The sequence below is a fragment of the Danio rerio genome, chromosome 21 (assembly GCF_052040795.2).
Source record: "Danio rerio strain M-AB ecotype USA chromosome 21, GRCz13ab, whole genome shotgun sequence".
NCBI lineage: Eukaryota > Metazoa > Chordata > Actinopteri > Cypriniformes > Danionidae > Danio > Danio rerio.
The window spans coordinates 6,977,547-6,994,992 of NC_141041.1; the positions used below are offsets into that span (position 1 = coordinate 6,977,547).

Below are 17,446 nucleotides of genomic sequence, written 5' to 3' on the forward strand. Positions count from 1 at the left end.
AGGACAGGTATTTGATGTTAATGTATATAAAAGTGATCATACATGAAACCCCTGGGATCAGGACAGGTATCTGATGTTACTGTATATAATATAAAAGTGATCATACATGAAACCCCTGGGATCAGGACAGGTATCTGATGTTACTGTATATAATATAAAAGTGATCATACATGAAACCCCTGGGATCAGGACAGGTATTTGATGTTAATGTATATAATATAAAAGTGATCATACATGAAACACCTGGGATCAGGACAGGTATTTGATGTTAATATATATAAAAGTGATCATACATGAAACCCCTGGGATCAGGACAGGTATTTGATGTTAATGTATATAATATAAAAGTGATCATACATGAAACCCCTGGGATCAGGACAGGTATTTGATGTTAATGTATATAATATAAAAGTGATCATACATGAAACACCTGGGATCAGGACAGGTATCTGATGTTAACTAATATAAAAGTGATCATACATGAAACCCCTGGGATCAGGACAGGTATCTGATGTTACTGTATATAATATAAAAGTGATCATACATGAAACCCCTGGGATCAGGACAGGTATCTGATGTTACTGTATATAATATAAAAGTGATCATACATGAAACCCCTGGGATCAGGACAGGTATCTGATGTTACTGTATATAAAAGTGATCATACATGAAACCCCTGGGATCAGGACAGGTATCTGATGTTACTGTATATAATATAAAAGTGATCATACATGAAACCCCTGGGATCAGGACAGGTATCTGATGTTACTGTATATAATATAAAAGTGATCATACATGAAACCCCTGGGATCAGGACAGGTATCTGATGTTACTGTATATAATATAAAAGTGATCATACATGAAACCCCTGGGATCAGGACAGGTATTTGATGTTAATATATATAAAAGTGATCATACATGAAACCCCTGGGATCAGGACAGGTATCTGATGTTAATATATATAAAAGTGATCATACATGAAACCCCTGGGATCAGGACAGGTATCTGATGTTACTGTATATAAAAGTGATCATACATGAAACCCCTGGGATCAGGACAGGTATTTGATGTTAATATATATAAAATTGATCATACATGAAACCGCTGGGATCAGAACAGGTATCTGATGTTACTGTATATAATATAAAAGTGATCATACATGAAACACCTGGGATCAGGTCAGGTATCTGATGTTAACTAATATAAAAGTAATTATACATGAAACCCCTGGCATCAGGACAGGTATCTGATGCTACTGTATATGATATATAAAGTATTTGACACAAAAGCTGTAGGATCGGGACAGGTATCTTAAGTTATAACAGTATTAATGTAATCTGAGAGGTATCTTAAGTTAATTTGTTTAATATAACATACACTGACTTCACATGAAACACCTGCGATCAGGACAGCTATTTAGTACTGCATATAAAAGGCATTTGACACGAAACCCCTGCGAATACGTACAGGTATCTGAATCTAACGGCTGTTTTCACAATCTGCGCATGATCCGTGACCTATGCAAATTCACAGATAGGCCACGCCCACTCGATGACGTAGTAGCGGTTACGCTGTACTGAAACCCCTGGAAAAAAGTGCCTGCCGTGTACCACTAGTGGTACGCAGGCTTCCTTCTAGTGGTACGCGGATGAATCAAATATGTAATATGTACATGCTACATATATTTAAAGAAATTATCAAAAATGATTTATATACGAATATGATGACATAAAGCCTATATTTATGAGGTCTAGGCAATAGAGATGCGCGGATGGGCTATTATTTCATCCGCAACCGCATGACAATAATTATCATCCGTCCGCCATCCATCCGCACTAACATTTTTGACCAATTTTTAAAACCGCACCCGCCCGCCATCTGCTGATTGGGCTCTTTATTTGTATGGCTTATTCCTTTTTTTTATTAAATGAATGTTTCTTTATTGATCATTATATAATAGAGAATGACTTTAATGTAGACATGCAGTTAATCCAAACGTGCAAGTCATTAATTGACGACGCTTTGAAGTGACGCTAAAGATACGAGGACGTGTCTTTTCACTTGATTCGATTCCTCGGTCCTTCAGTCTTTCCCTTTCGTCCTTCCCTCGTAACGTTATCCCGGTGGGGTGGAAACACGAGGAAAGAAAGCAAGGAAAGGAAACGAGGATGCACAAATAAGAAATGAGAAGCAGCCGAGCTCTCAGAATATCAGCAGTGAACTCCGTCATCGGCGCACAGGGACAAAAATAAATAAATAGCCTAAATTAAACGCACTGTACTATACAACTTTTTTTTTTTATTATTGTAGCCTAATAGAAAACGCATTGACACATCATTTCAACATGCTGCTATTTAGCCTACTACTAAATGCCTATTTCACTTAATTTTTTAGTAAATAGATAGAATAAGTCATTTACATTATAGTCTAATAATGTTTACATTTGTAGTTGTCCATATCAAAACGTACCTGCTTGCCTTCCACATCTAATTAATGGGCACAGTTTTTCGACTATTTTTTATTTTTTGCTGTGGATGTTATTGAGCTTGTAGAAATCGGAATCAACACAGTTCTGCGACACAGATGAACCTTTATTGATATCTCTGTCAGACAATACCTATTTTATATGCCAAAAGAAACAACAGGCAGTAAAAAAAATATTAACATAAATATCTTAATGTAGGCATATTCTATTGTCGCATGCTTTGGCAAACAGTTAAAAATTTTTTCATAAAAACGTCATATCGTGCCTAAGCCTTGTAGGCTCAGTCACCCCCACAATTAGAAATTAAATTAGAAAAATAGATATGCCATCCCTCTTTGAGCGAACCTGACCAGGCTAAAGTGCATGTATGACAAGTGCCCCAATAACCCACGGACTTAGGATCATCCCCATTGCCCTCAAACTTGAAGCATAACGAAATACTACGCCATTAAATTTGCGACAAAGAAATTCTGGCAAAATAACCTTAGCCTCGGAACGTAAAAGCGAGGCCAACATGTCTAGAATAGAATAGGCTAAACCAATATGAACGTAAAATTATCAGCTGACCGAACTCAAAAGTTTATATTGAACATATGTGTAGCCTAAATAACATAGGCTAATTGGTTTAATATGCCTGACCTTAGGTCTAGTTTGATTTTTTCTTGGCACAATGCAGGAATAAAATAGCATCTACAGTGTCAGGATTCAGACGGGAGCGCCTGCATAGCCACTGCGCCCTGCTGCACTGAAGGAGCGCTCGCTCGCAGCACTTGTTGCTGAAATGCATAGAATTCTCTTGGAAAGGTGCTGTAGTCATGGGAATGCCTGGCCTTATTTTTCCCAAAAGGAAAGTAGATTTTCCTCTGCTGATCCGTCTATACGGAAGTTTGTAGAGGAATACTTCTGTACACTTCATCCAGAATTAATGTATCCGATTCCTCCTCCCATTCTGTGAAGTCAGTCCTAGGCTTTTTCGTTGGTGCGCCAGCTATGAATATAAAAACAGTACAACCGCCCGCCACCCGCCCGAATTTAATTAAAATATTATTTTTTTGTAACGTCATCCGCCCGATCCGCGGTTTATCCGCGGAGTCCGCGGCTATAACCGCCAACCGCGCATCTCTACTAGGCAACATTTCCAGGTGCTAACAAACCAGGAGTTATTTCTTTTTTAAACTGTACAGAGCTTAAGCTGCTTTACTAGACCTAATACGCTACTGTATTTCAAAACTGCTCATTATGGTGGTACTTGCAAAGACAATTTTTTTCCGAGGTGGTACTTGATGAAAAATGTTTGAGAACCACTGCTGTATGCCATAGCCGGTTGAATGCCAGCTTTATGCCAAATCTGGGCCAGAATTCTTTACTACCTGGGACGTTTAATCTTTAGAAGTAAAATTGTGAATTATGTTGTACAGAAATGATTAAACAATAAATAAACAAACAAACAAACAAACAAATAAATAAATAAATAAATAAATAAATAGGCAATTAAATAAATAAATGAATAAATAAATAAATCCACAAATTCCTGCATAAATAAAAACAATAAATAAATAAATAAATAAATAAATAAATACGCAAATATTTTTTATGTTATTTATTTACGTATTTATTTAATTTGATGTTTTTGCATGTTTCGTCCTTCATACATAATACAACAAACAATATAATCTATTATTTGTCTGAAGCATTCAATTCAGCTTGTAAAAAAACGCTTGTTATGCAATGATGACAAAAAATAAGTATAAAAGCCAAAAAAAATGTCATTACTGATGCGGAAGGGGTTAACAAATGTTTTCAACTACGCGTCCTCATTGGTCGAGGGATTTGACAGACAGCTTATCGCTCCTCCCATAATTTCCGGGAGACTTCATTGACCATCATGGCGCTCTCTAAAACGGTCTACAACCTGCTCTTCAGAAGATCGTCCACTTTCGCCGTGACTGTTGTCGTGGGCGCTGTTTTCTTCGAGAGATTGTTTGATCAGGGTGGAAATGCTTTATTTGAAAGCATAAATCGGGGGGTAAGTTATATCTTGATTCAATACAGCCAGTTTCTCCATGACCCACCGCTAGCCTGACCTTGATTAGCCCGCTTGCTAACTGCAACTACACATTGAGATGAATTAAAATGTTATAGTAAAGCCTAAAATTCATATCTGAGGGTTACATAAGTTTCACAGTGATATCTTAAATAAACAGATTAAGGGAATGCGAAGATAATGAGTTAATGTATAAAACTGTTAAATAAATTTGGAGAGTAAGGATAATGTGAAGATATGAAGTAAATATACACAGCTGTGAAATCATTGTCAGTTGTCAGGATTTAGGGTTTACAGTGTTTTACAGTACTTTAAACTGTAAAATACTACTGATGACATTTTAATAACTGAAATAAATGTTGTTGAGAATTTTTGTCGCTTAAAATGGCAAAAAAAATGTCACGTTTATATGTTTTAATACTAATATTTAACTTCAGAAGAGTTTAGAAACTGATGCTTTCAAAAATACATTTATTTAGATTCTTTTAAAAATTTAGAGTCTCTTAAAATGTGCTACAACAGCAGATTAATAACAGTAACCACTAAATCAGGGTTGTCCACATTTTTTCAGTATGAAGGGCCAAAAACTAAATATCATTGAGAGCTGCGGGCAGAAAGTAAATATACCATGAGTAATTTCATAATTTATTTCAAAATATTTTTAAATAAATACGAAACATTACTTTTTGTATAATGTAATGCAGAATAATGTTTTTAAATATTGATAAATTATTGCAATAAAAACATAATCACATTTATAACACAGTGGACGTCAACGCTGAACACATTAGTCAAGCAGAATCTGCCTTTGACTTAATTTGCTCACCAAATTCTCTGCATTGTCGGGTGACAGTATTTGTTTAAACACAATCTGATTAATTTACACCATTTAATGAAACATTTAATTTTAGTTAGCTTTAAAATAATAAAACAAACAAACAAAGGGTTACATTAAATTTGAATTGACACTGGATACAATCCCCATCATTTTCCCTTTCTTTTCAGATGGGATTGCAGGCCAAATCAAAGATTATCATCAGCGGCACCCTAGTTTGGGCATCTGAACTAAATGAACTAATCCACTGCAAATAAGTAAATGAAAATAAGTTTGAAGAGGAAAGGAATAGCGTTTAATAATTCAGAATGAAACAACCTTTTATTTTTATGCAAAACTAATGAAAATATTAGTGTTTTTGACCAATTTTGAGCTCCCGAGGAAAACAAATTCTCTAAATGACTTTATTTTGGTTATGAAAATTGTAAGAAAAGTTATCAGACATTCATAAAATAAAAGCAAATATAACCCATTCCTAATGTTAGATCACACTCTCCATGCTAGATAACTCAATAACTCAACCTGTTAACCCAGGGGTGTTCAAACTCAGTCCTGGAGGTCACACCTGCAAGGGTGTTTCTAAAACCTATAAAGCTTGATTAGCTAGCCAATGTGTGTTTGATTTGGGTTGGAACTAAACTTTGCTGGACACCAGCCCTCCAGGACCAAGTTTGGGCTGCCCTGTGTTAACCAATAATTAACTGAATGAACAGTCTCCAATCAATATAGGAGTTGACTGGGAAAACTAGAGAGGAGCAGAAGCAGGAGACAAAGTAATGATGATAAAGAAAGAGCAAAGTTTATTGAATAATCTTAATTGCTTATAATTCAATGCTCAGACTTCGTCTGATTAGGATAAATCCAACAAGTGTTATTATACCACAAGCAACAGCAATAGAAAAATTACTGCTTCACAACATTCTCCAGAGACAATACAGACCTTGAAATGGAGACTTCTCTGATCTCTTACTCATGAAAACAAGTGTCGCTTAAATAAGATTATAACAATATAAAAAAATTAAATAATAATAAAGCAATAATTATATGAAAATAGTTATAATAAAGTATAAAACATAATCGCATGACAAATAATAATAATTAAATCATCAACAAATCAATTAAATGACAATAATAATTTAAATGACTAATGCTCAAAGGATTAAATTAAATAATTATATAAAGAATAAATGAATGTAAACAAATGAAAATCAAACACAACACAACACAAATGAATGGTTGTTTTCTTGAAACTACACACAAATAGTTGGTTACAAAGATTCGCAGATGCTTAGTTAGATTCTTCACTAATAAATAAAGAGAAATATTAAAATTTTCACGTGGCGTCTTTTATTTATTTATTTTTTTTAAATGTATTATTTATCGAAATATGTGATTTTATTTATTTTTTAATATTTGTTTTCCTCAGAAACTCTGGAAACACATCAAACACAATTATGAGCAGAAGGAGGAATAATAACGGGGGATTTGATGCAGCCGGTGGAGCCTTCAGTCACCCGTTGTCATCATCCAGCTCTCATGTGGGCCTGACTGAGGATCCGCTGGTGTTTTCAGTGTTCTGCGACCGGTGTTTTCCACCATCCAGCCGGATTGAAGATCTGCGGACACAAACAGAGACTGATCACTGAATTATTGTTGTGTGCTTTGTCACATTCTTCCTCATTTGTAAATGTGCTTATAATTTAGTTCTGTATGAATAAACTCAACAATGAAACTCATGTTCAGTTGATGTGTTGTTAGTTATGATGTTTTGGCTTTATAAGAATTCAGAGAGAAATTTAGCATTGGTGATGTGTCATATAATTTAGATCTCAAAATTGCCCAGCCAAAAGGTTAGTACTATGAAAATTGAAATCCAAAACTAGGAATATTGGTAAAATTATTGTCTGTGGTTTATTTTTATGTGAGATTTACATCTACTTTTTACCTTTTTTTTTTTAAGCAGTAAAAACTTCAGTTAAAAATAATGAGTGTTGAAGACAAAGATACAATTGTATAAGTTTTTTAAGAAGGATTTAATATTTTATTAAAAATAACAAATGCAATTCAACTTCTATGTTGATTCCATTTGATTTTCCTTAATAAAAATGTCAATAATAATCAGAAGAGGCAAGAACTGTATTTATATGTGTATAGATAAGCAATATTTTTCATTGTTTTAGGACAATAAAAATTAATAATACTATAATAATAATTAGTATTTAAAACATCATTATACATTTTTATTTTTTCTAAGATATATTTATTGGGTTTTGTTTGAACTACTGAAAAAAATAAAAAGGCCAATGGTTAAAAATGTGAATTTAAATATGTAAATAAATTACAAAAATACTAATAATAACTACATAAAAAAAATTAATAATAACAATGTTCAGTGCATTTTTGTACCTTGCATTTGACAGCTTTCCAGTGTTACTGGTTAAACAAATTTGTTAATTGTCGGTAAATGTAACATCTGAGGGTTTGAAAGCTCGAACATCAAAAAATGTTGTATGCTTCACCTGGTTCAAAAAGTGTTTTGAAGGGGGGGCATATTTTATAAAAATCTTGTAATTTTCAGAAGATGTCAGCTTCTCCAAAGCAAGATTGCTAGTCATTTTTTAAAATCCACTGACCACAGGATGGCCTTTGGAGTTTTTTCAATTGAAAATAATAACACGCTTTGCTTGGAGTAAACTAAAATCTAATAGTTTGCATTTGCTTGTGTTCAGATTCAGGTTTACAGGGTATACATCATTTAAGAACCAAATGTTTATTTTCTTCAATTAATTTACCAATGATGATAAGAATCTCTTTCCAATTTTTTTGGATCTCATATCACTCCCATTCACAATGATAAAAGGTACCCACTTCTTTATTGCATTTTGTACAACTATAAGGAATATAAATCTATATATGCACTTTAGCTGGTGCAACGTAAGTTTGTAGGAGCCATTTCAGTAATTTACAACTTATGTTAAAAATGTTATGTTCAAGAAGACACATTACTATTATTTTTTAGCTGCAAGAGCTCTTCAGTTAACAACAATGAATATTGAAGACCCAATAACATTATTTTTATTTTTAAAAAAGAATTTAATATTTTATTAAAAATAAGAAATGCATTTCCATTTTAATATATAGATCTCATGAATAAGTTTATTTTTGGTAAAAAAAAATTCAGTTTACATTTAGATTAAATGTGCTTTTTTAATATTTTAAAATAAAATTATAGGTATTTAAATACTACTACTACTAATAATAAAAAGTCGTTAGTGAATTTATCAAAAATGTTGTATATATAATTTTCTGATAATTTAGCTAATGATTCACAAACAACTGAAATGTTGTCCAGAATCTGAGGTCGGTCTGTTAAAAGGCAGAAGAAGGCAGTATCTGTCAAAACAAGCTTGATAAATTACTTTATAAATTAATTAATTGTGGAGAAACTTAAAAGAAAAGGGTATTTATGCAATGCAGCTTCTATATTTCTATATTAACCCTTTATCAGGCAAAGAACCATAAATAGTAAGTTCACTGACATTGAATTAATATAACATTGTACGTCTTAATATTTAAAAGTCTTGTTACTCCAGTCTAATTCCAGGGTCTTTCCTGTGAATTTTTCAATTAGTGTCCAATAAATGTAAAGTCTAGAATACAGGATACACTTGTGAATACGCACACCAGTATAGCATAATGTTTGTGACTGTACAATTATTATTTTTTATGTTGCTGTGAGCGATGGCATAGGATTTAATGCAATTTATTGGGTCATTTGATAATGTTTTTTTTTCATTGAACTTTTTTATTTTATTTTGAACTTTTATACCCCACACAACATGAAATTCACAATACAAAATCAACGTTCAGGAAAATAATGTAAACAAAGTACAATAAAAATAATAGCAAATAAAAAAATTATAACAAATATAAAATAATACAACACACATTCAAATTGACAACCCTTCAATTTTCATTTTATGTGCTCTCCAAATATTGAAAAAAGCTACCCCATTTCTGATTAAAAGTATGAGTGGAGTCCTGAAGTCTCGCCAAAACACGTTCAGTAGAAGTCTTCAGCTCAATTCACTCCTTAAAAGAGGGAGTATCTGAGTTCTTCCAATTTCGCGGTACCAGTCTCACAGCAATAATACATTCTGCGATGACTAGCCCAGTCTGTGCTTTAGATATTCCGTTTAGTAAAGTGAATGTATCACCAGACAGGAATAAGGTTGTCCCAGCCATTTCTCCAGGTTCTGAATAACTCTTGATGGAGCCACCACAGTTCCACATCAAATGTAAAAAATTGCCCACAGAATGACCAAATTTTCAACAGAGGTTATAATTTAATAATGTAATAAATATTTAGAATATTTTACATTACTGTGATGGGTTGGGGTGGCGGTAGGCGTTAATAAAATACAGTTAATGGTTAATTTAATAAATAATATAAAATGATTCTTAACATTGCCCGCAGCTGCATCCCTTCTAAAGTGACGTTACAAGAAAAGGACCTGCTTTGATGTTTTAACATATAATGACCACACAGTGTCACTAGATCACCTTTATATTTCATGAGCTTATTTTCTTAGAAAGAAATTAAACAAGTGTGAAGGACTGATCATGTTCTCAATAGACAAACCAGTAAAACCACTTTCGGGACATACATAATTTAAACCAACACCCATCCACAGAGATCAGGGAGAGAGCTTGTAATCATGGACTTTTTGTCTTTATTCAGTAAATACACAAATGCTGAGTCGAAAAGACAATATATTGGTGCTGAGCCAAGATTAAACACATCCAAAATATATATTTGATACATATTTAACACACACACACATACATAAAAGCAAAACTATTCAAAATAATTTGTTACAAAGATATTTAAATGTGTATGGTATATCTATCTAAATATTTCTTATATATATATATATATATATATATATATATATATATATATATATATATATATATATATATATATATATACTAAGATTAGAAATGTGCTGAAAAAATCTTCTCTCCGTTAAACAGAAATTGGGGAAAAAATTAACAGGGGTGCTAATAATTCAGGGGGCTAATAATTCTGACTTCAACTGTATATATGTATGTATGTATATATATATATATATATATATATATATATATATATATATATATATATATATATATATATATATATATATATATATATATATATATATATATATACCTACATACATACATACATACATACATACATACATACATTACATATATATACATACAGTTGACTCATATCCAAATGAGTCAATCCTCTACGTCTGCAACCGTGAGCCAATCAGGACTCAGAGCGTAGCATCTCATTTACATATTTTAAGCGCGCTTTAACAACCCTACCACCCGAGCCGTTTCCTCCTCATTCATCCAGAATCATCTATCGCTCTGTCGGAGCCGCTCCTCAACACAAAACATGTCGTACTCGAAAGTTATATACAGAGTAAAACCGACTCGTTTATTCGGCGTGAGGCTTCGCTCAACAGTCGCATCAACCCAGCACAAAGAGCTGAAGACGGATGAAGCGCCTCTGGAGCAGTCCTGCGCCATCCTGGAGACCCCGTGCGATGTGGATCTGATCGGGGGGAAGAAGGCGCACATCGGCGGCCAGAGGATCTCCATCGACTTCGACAACACACGAGAAGCCTACAGGAGCAAACACACTCTGGAGCTGCTCAGGAGTCTGCTGGTGTTCAAACTCTGTACATTTGACTTCCTGGTCGACAAAAATAAAGAGGCGAGTTTTACTTTTGTTTTTTGTTTTTGTCGGGGAGGATAAGAGCTTGAGCTCGGTAACCTGTCATGTCATGTGTAATGTCATATAAGTTAACGTTAATACTGAATGGAAACCGATATATGGAATATAATCATAATTTAATACTCAATAAATGTATATATTTAATATTTAACATGAAAATAAAATATATACCAAAACTTATTAACGTTAAATGTAAAAAAAAAAGAGTTTAGGAGCTAGGTAACCTGAATATAGGCAAATATTATGTGTATAATACTGAATGAAAACAGGTAACTTTATATGTAATATCATCAATATTTAAGACTCAATCAATGCAACTATATATCTATTTAACATATGGAAAAACCTCTGCACCTGAGCTCGGTAAAGTGTATGTCATATCACACGTATAACGTTAATGCTTACCGTTATATATTCATTCATTTATTTTCTGGTCGACTTAGTCCCTTTATTAATCCGGGGTCGCCACAGCAGAATGAACCGCCAACTTATCCAGCAAGTTTTTACGCAGCGCATGCCTTTCCAGCCGCAACACATCTCTGGGAAACATCCACACACATTCACACACTCACTCATACACTATGGACAATTTATCCTACCCAATTCACCTGTACTGCATGTCTTTGGACTGTGGGGGAAACCGGAGCACCCGGAGGAAACCCACGCAAATGTAGGGAGAACATGCAAACTCCACACAGACATGCCAATTGATATATAATGGCATCAATATAACACTGACACTCAGTGTTGGTATATCAAGGCCGTAGGGGTGGTTATTTATTTTTTCTCTAAAAAATTACCTTTTTGCAGTTATTTAAGGTTTAAATACTGCATTTTTGTGACATTTTAAACACTAATTTGTGCTGGATTAGCTGGTCGGATGGTTTTCATAACCACATTTTTTGATGGAACAAAAATACTTCCTATACATTTTTGTCAAAGTGCTTATTATACAATTTTTTTGTTTAGAAAAATGTGTTAATTCACAAATGTGCTTTTTTACAAAAGTTGTTGCAGTTTTATCAATAATGTAGTGAGATTAGAATTTTAGAAATATGAAAAAAAACTATTTTAAATGCTAATTTATTATCCATCAAAAAAACAACAACAAAAAACAACAACAAATAATTAGGAATCTGTTAAAATTTATAAAAATTTAATTAAAATTAAACTAAAAGCCTTCTTTTTATTGGTTATTCTTCTTAAAGCCTTCTCTTTTGGTCATTTTACACTTTATGATGGCATGCTGTCAAAAATGGGATAAATGAGCTACAATAGGGGCCAAATTCTGGACTTTGTCGAACTACCCGGACCCCCCTGGCTAAAGGCCTGTATATATGTAATATTAAACAAATAAAAAAAATACATAAAAGTGTGTAAAGCAAAACTCTGTAGAATAAAAAAAAAGAAGTTTAAACTTGAGCTCGGTAAGCTGAAAATGTAACATCATATGTAAAAAACTGAATGAAAGCTGCTTTATTCAGAACTTGAGCTTAGTAACTTGTATATGCAACATATGTAGCATATAATACAAATAAACTATTTATATATACTCAATATATGCAGATTTTTCTATTTTTATATGTATTATATATAGACCTTTATGAAATGTATCATCTATATCATATCTATCACACATTTACATATATAATGTACATTTTAATGACTAGGATCTATAAATAAGTAGAATCCATAACTAATTCTTATTTATTTATTTATTTTTTAAGAAATGCTTCCATGAAAACAAAGCTGAAATAAATAACAAAAATAAATAAATAGAAATAAATAAAGGAAATATAGTTTAAATATATTTATTAAAAATAGTGAATTTGAGTTTTACATTTTTAGTTTATTTTACTTAAATGTTCAGTAAAGTACAATAACATATAATATTTAGTTTATTATTTTTAATTAATACATTTTTTTTGGAAATGAATGTAGGCAGTTCGTCTGTATCATCATGACATTTATTTACATGGCATTTCCATCTTTTTGCATCAACAGCTGATAGACCTCAGCAAGAAGATTCTCGGCCAGCGGCTCTTTGAGAAACTGATGAAAATGACTTTCTATGGGCAGTTTGTGGCGGGAGAGGACCAGAACTCCATCAAACCACTGATTGAGAAGAACCAGGCGTTTGGTGTGGGTTCGGTTTTAGACTACAGTGTCGAGGAGGATCTGACGCAAGAAGAGGCAGAGAAGAAGGAGATGGAGTGAGTCGAGCTTATTTTCCCTTCCTCAGTCCTGTCATTAAATGACATGAGATTGCATTTTTAGGCTGAGGATTATTGACTTGTTTGTGTCATTGAAGCCATGCTATTCTGAAAAAGAGGATAGATATTTATTAAGGATATTATTATCAACATGTAAAAAGATGTAATAATCCCCCAAAATGCCGTTAAGAGGCAAAAATACGAATGTGAAAGGTTCAAAATAGTAATAGAATTTGAGGTAATAGAACGATTGACTTATATACGTATATATTAGATGAGTACAACAACTAATTTTCAAGAACAAATTGACTAAATGGTTGGCTCTCTTACCAACAACAATATTATTGTTTATATATTTGAAATCTTTACATGATTATGAAGGTTATGCATCATTAAAAGTTGATGTGAGGGAGAGATTATATGTTTAATTTTGTTATATTTGTAATATTTGATCATTTTTGGTGCTTTTCGTTGTGGTTAATGTGATATTTTATATATGAAGTCAAGCCCAAACTTATTCATACTCATGGAAAATTCTGACTTAAAGGTACTTTTCTTCATTTTTTTGACCGGAAACGACACAGGCTTCTCCCAAAAGATAATAAGATGATATACAATGTTCTGCATGACATTTTAGCACAACAGTGGCCTAAAACACAAAGCAAAAATGGTGAAGAAATGGTTAGCAGACCAAAACATCAAAGTTTTGCAGTGGCCTTGCCAGAGTCCAGACTTAAAGCCAATTGAGAATATGTGGAGAGAGCTGAAATTCAAGGTTATAGCAAGGAGACCCTCCAACCGGAGTGAGGTGGAGTTCATCGCTAAACATAAATGGGCAAAAAATATTAGTGGCGACATGCAAAAAGCTGGTCAGCAATTAAATTAAGCGTTTGATTGCGGTAATAGCCAATAAAGGCTTTGCTATTGATTATCGAAAAGGGTATGAATCGTTTTAGACATTTTAGACACTTTTTGTTTAAAGGTAAATAAAAGCGGAGAAATTTCCACAGTGATGCCTCTTATTATCTTTTGAGAGAAGCCTGTCATTTTTATATATTATATACTATATATGCATAGTTTATTTGCTTTGCCTTGTTCCTTGTTCACTGGTTATATCTTTGAATTTATTCATAGAGCACATTCAAGTTCAAGTTCATCCTGGCCAAAGTGCTGTACAAATGTATTTGTTCCCAAAGAACACGTATAAAAAAAGAAAGCATGCCACTTTTTTGGCTGCGCTAATGGAAACGCTCTCTGAATACCTTCTTCCTCATTGGTCGGTTGCAGCCAAGGCCCACCGCCTGATTCGCTGAAAAAGGGAGGTGTTTACCCTCCTCCCCTGCTGAATGCAGTCACATGCGTTTGAGCCAGAAAACACAGAGCTGCGTGTCCAATAACTCTGAGCCAGTCACGAGAAGTTGACATCCGAAGGTGTGGCGCAAATAGAGAACCATAAAAAGCCACATTAAATGAGGTTAATGCTTTGTGTAATGCAATACCTCATCCTTGATGTGTAATAAGCTTTTAGGGCTGAGAAAAGTGCAGTATATCTGGATCTAGCTGGAAGTGCTTGAATATTAATGTGTTTTCAAGGTTTGAAAAAGGCTTTGGTTTTAGATTGTGCTTGAAACTGCTTGAAAATGTAATCGTTGCTTTCAAAGTAATTTATATTGTGAACTAGGTAATAATAATTAACAAAGTAGGTAATGATAATTATCAAAAAATAATAATTCACAAAATATATCTTTGCTTTTGCATAAAATGAAAAATCTGCACATAAATCGCTCAGCATAAATGAGTACATCCCCCACAAATCTCTCATTTAAATTAATATTTTCTATTTCTTGCAATATTGTATTTGTGCATATACATTAGATTAGTCAGCATTGAAGCCAAATGTGGAGCTAATCTAACATAATAACGTACAATAAGGGTTCAAAAATTAGTAGTCCAAATGTATATGTTATAGAAAAATATTCAATACAAATTTAAAAAGAGGAAAAATCAAGGGAAGCAAAAAAATAAATCAATAAAAATAAATCAATAAATAAATTTTATGTTATTAAATTTTATTTTATGTTTATGTTTTATGTTCAAATGTAGTTTTTATTTTTTAGTTAGTTGACTTTAAATGTTTTATCTTTCCATTTCTAAATATGTTTGGGTACTAAAATATTATTTTAATAAACATATCTGTTTAATAAATCTGTTTTGTTCAAATGCACCAATATATTTTACCCATATTCGCTGGGAGATGGATAGAAATATTAATTTTTAAAATGGGGTGTACTATGCTGAGCATTGTATGCCTGTTGCACAATGTGTCTGTCTTTTTATTTGCACCCTTTAAGATGGAAATAAACAAACATTTAAGAGGAAATTAGACACATTTAAGATGCAGAAGAAGAAGTTAATGACAGTAAGCCAATGTTGTGCTTGGGGCAAACATAAAAAATAGAAATGTGCGAACATCTAGAAAATCTCGAAGGCAGGTGCTCGATCAAAAATAAACATCAGTAGCAAAAGATCTCAAGAAAATCGGCACACTGCCACTTTAGCTCTTTAACATCACTCACACAACGTTTCGACCGACATGGTCTTCATCAGGTTAAGCATTACAAATAGGAGAACTTACTCAAGAAATAGGGAAACAGCTCTACACATCACACCTGCAGTCAATCATCACAATCAGCTAACAAGTCAGTAAACAGGAACATTTACATACAACAATAAACATGTGACAATATGAGATGCATACATATCCTTACAAAAAGGATTTAAAATACAAATACAAATTTTAACTTCCTTGGAGAGTATTCAATGTATAAATATAGCGCCTCACACCTGCAAAAAATAATCACATCAATCAACCACAAGGCCAGTGAACCAAGGGGAAACTTTGAGCAATATTTGAAAAATGCTTTTGACTACTGTCGGACCAAATCCAAAAGCAAACTTGCAGCCAATCAGCATTAAGAATGTGCTAAGTAGCTATTTACAAATATAATATACCTCAAAAATAGCCTTTATTTGTATGGTTTCTACTTATTTTGTGCGGTAAACATACCCTTATCGCACTTTTTGTATGAATTTCTTTAAACAGAAGAACAAAAGAAAGCTTGTTTCATCAAACTAACAGTGGGAATGTGCTCTCATTTCACTCTTACGCACATAAACACACACACACACACACACACACATGCTGTTAAAAGGCCTGTGAGGATGTTATGTAAGGTGTTTTGGGTAAGATGAGCCCCAGTCTGTGTTCTCAGCGTGAGAAACACTCGATGTTCAGCTGACTAAATCCTTTGGAAATAAACTGCACATGAAACTCTGGAGCATAAAATCCGTTAAAGGGACAGTACACCCATCATGGACATTACATTTATATGTATTAATTGAGCAGATGGTTTTATTTAAACTTCAAATCACCCTTCTGTGCCCTTTAACTTTTTACTTTTAAACCTGTTTTGGGTTTATTTAAAAAATACTACTAATATCTATCATTTTAAAGAATGGGTATTCGTGTTCATGGTACAAACCGTTTTCAAGGTATACCACAGTTTGGAAAAGTCAAGGTTTCAAAACTGCCCAAATTTTCTGCAACCATTCGTAAGTTATATGTAAGATTTTTTTATTTACTTTTTTATTTTATTTTATTTTTTTGTTTTGTTTTTTTAGGACAACAGTATTTCCAGCAGAAAAGATATATAAAGACACCATTTTAAATTGTGAAGAAATCTGTGTTTTTGAAACAAATGAAGCCAGCAGAAGTCAATGATATATTTAAATTATTTAGCCTGACATGTTCACTCAGGGTATCTGCGAGGTCTAAAAAAGTCTTAATTTTCAAAAACCAAATTTTAAGCCTTCTAAAATCCACTGAAATATTGTGTTGTAGGTCTTAAATAATTTTAAATGGGTCTTAATTTTCCATGTAAAACTATTCCTAATTGGGCCAACACCCATCCAATCACTAACAATATATTTCAATTTTTAAGAAACATTTATTTATTAACTCTGTTTACTTAATGATATGGTTTAATTATCATCTTTACAATAACATTTGTTT

The 17,446-nt window shown here is 32.9% G+C and overlaps 2 protein-coding genes across 11 annotated transcripts in view; both read left to right on the top strand.

Annotated features, from left to right (window-relative positions):
• Positions 1 to 4,343: 4,343 nt before the first annotated feature.
• Positions 4,344 to 7,100, top strand: uqcr10 (ubiquinol-cytochrome c reductase, complex III subunit X). The gene is given in 2 exon segments (NM_001302478.1): positions 4,344 to 4,511; positions 6,791 to 7,100. Coding segments are annotated over 2 exon segments (189 nt in total). The 5' UTR covers positions 4,344 to 4,370; the 3' UTR covers positions 6,839 to 7,100.
• Positions 7,101 to 10,764: 3,664 nt separating this feature from the next.
• Positions 10,765 to 17,446, top strand: part of prodha (proline dehydrogenase (oxidase) 1a) — a 49,066-nt gene continuing 42,384 nt past the window's right edge. For all 10 annotated transcript variants that reach the window (XM_087300646.1, XM_087300647.1, XM_087300648.1 and 7 more), the window contains exons 1-2: positions 10,765 to 11,140; positions 13,166 to 13,374. In XM_087300646.1, the coding sequence (XP_087156772.1) occupies positions 10,820 to 11,140; positions 13,166 to 13,374 (530 nt within the window). In that variant the 5' untranslated portion in view covers positions 10,765 to 10,819. The remainder of the gene's footprint in view (positions 11,141 to 13,165; positions 13,375 to 17,446) is intronic.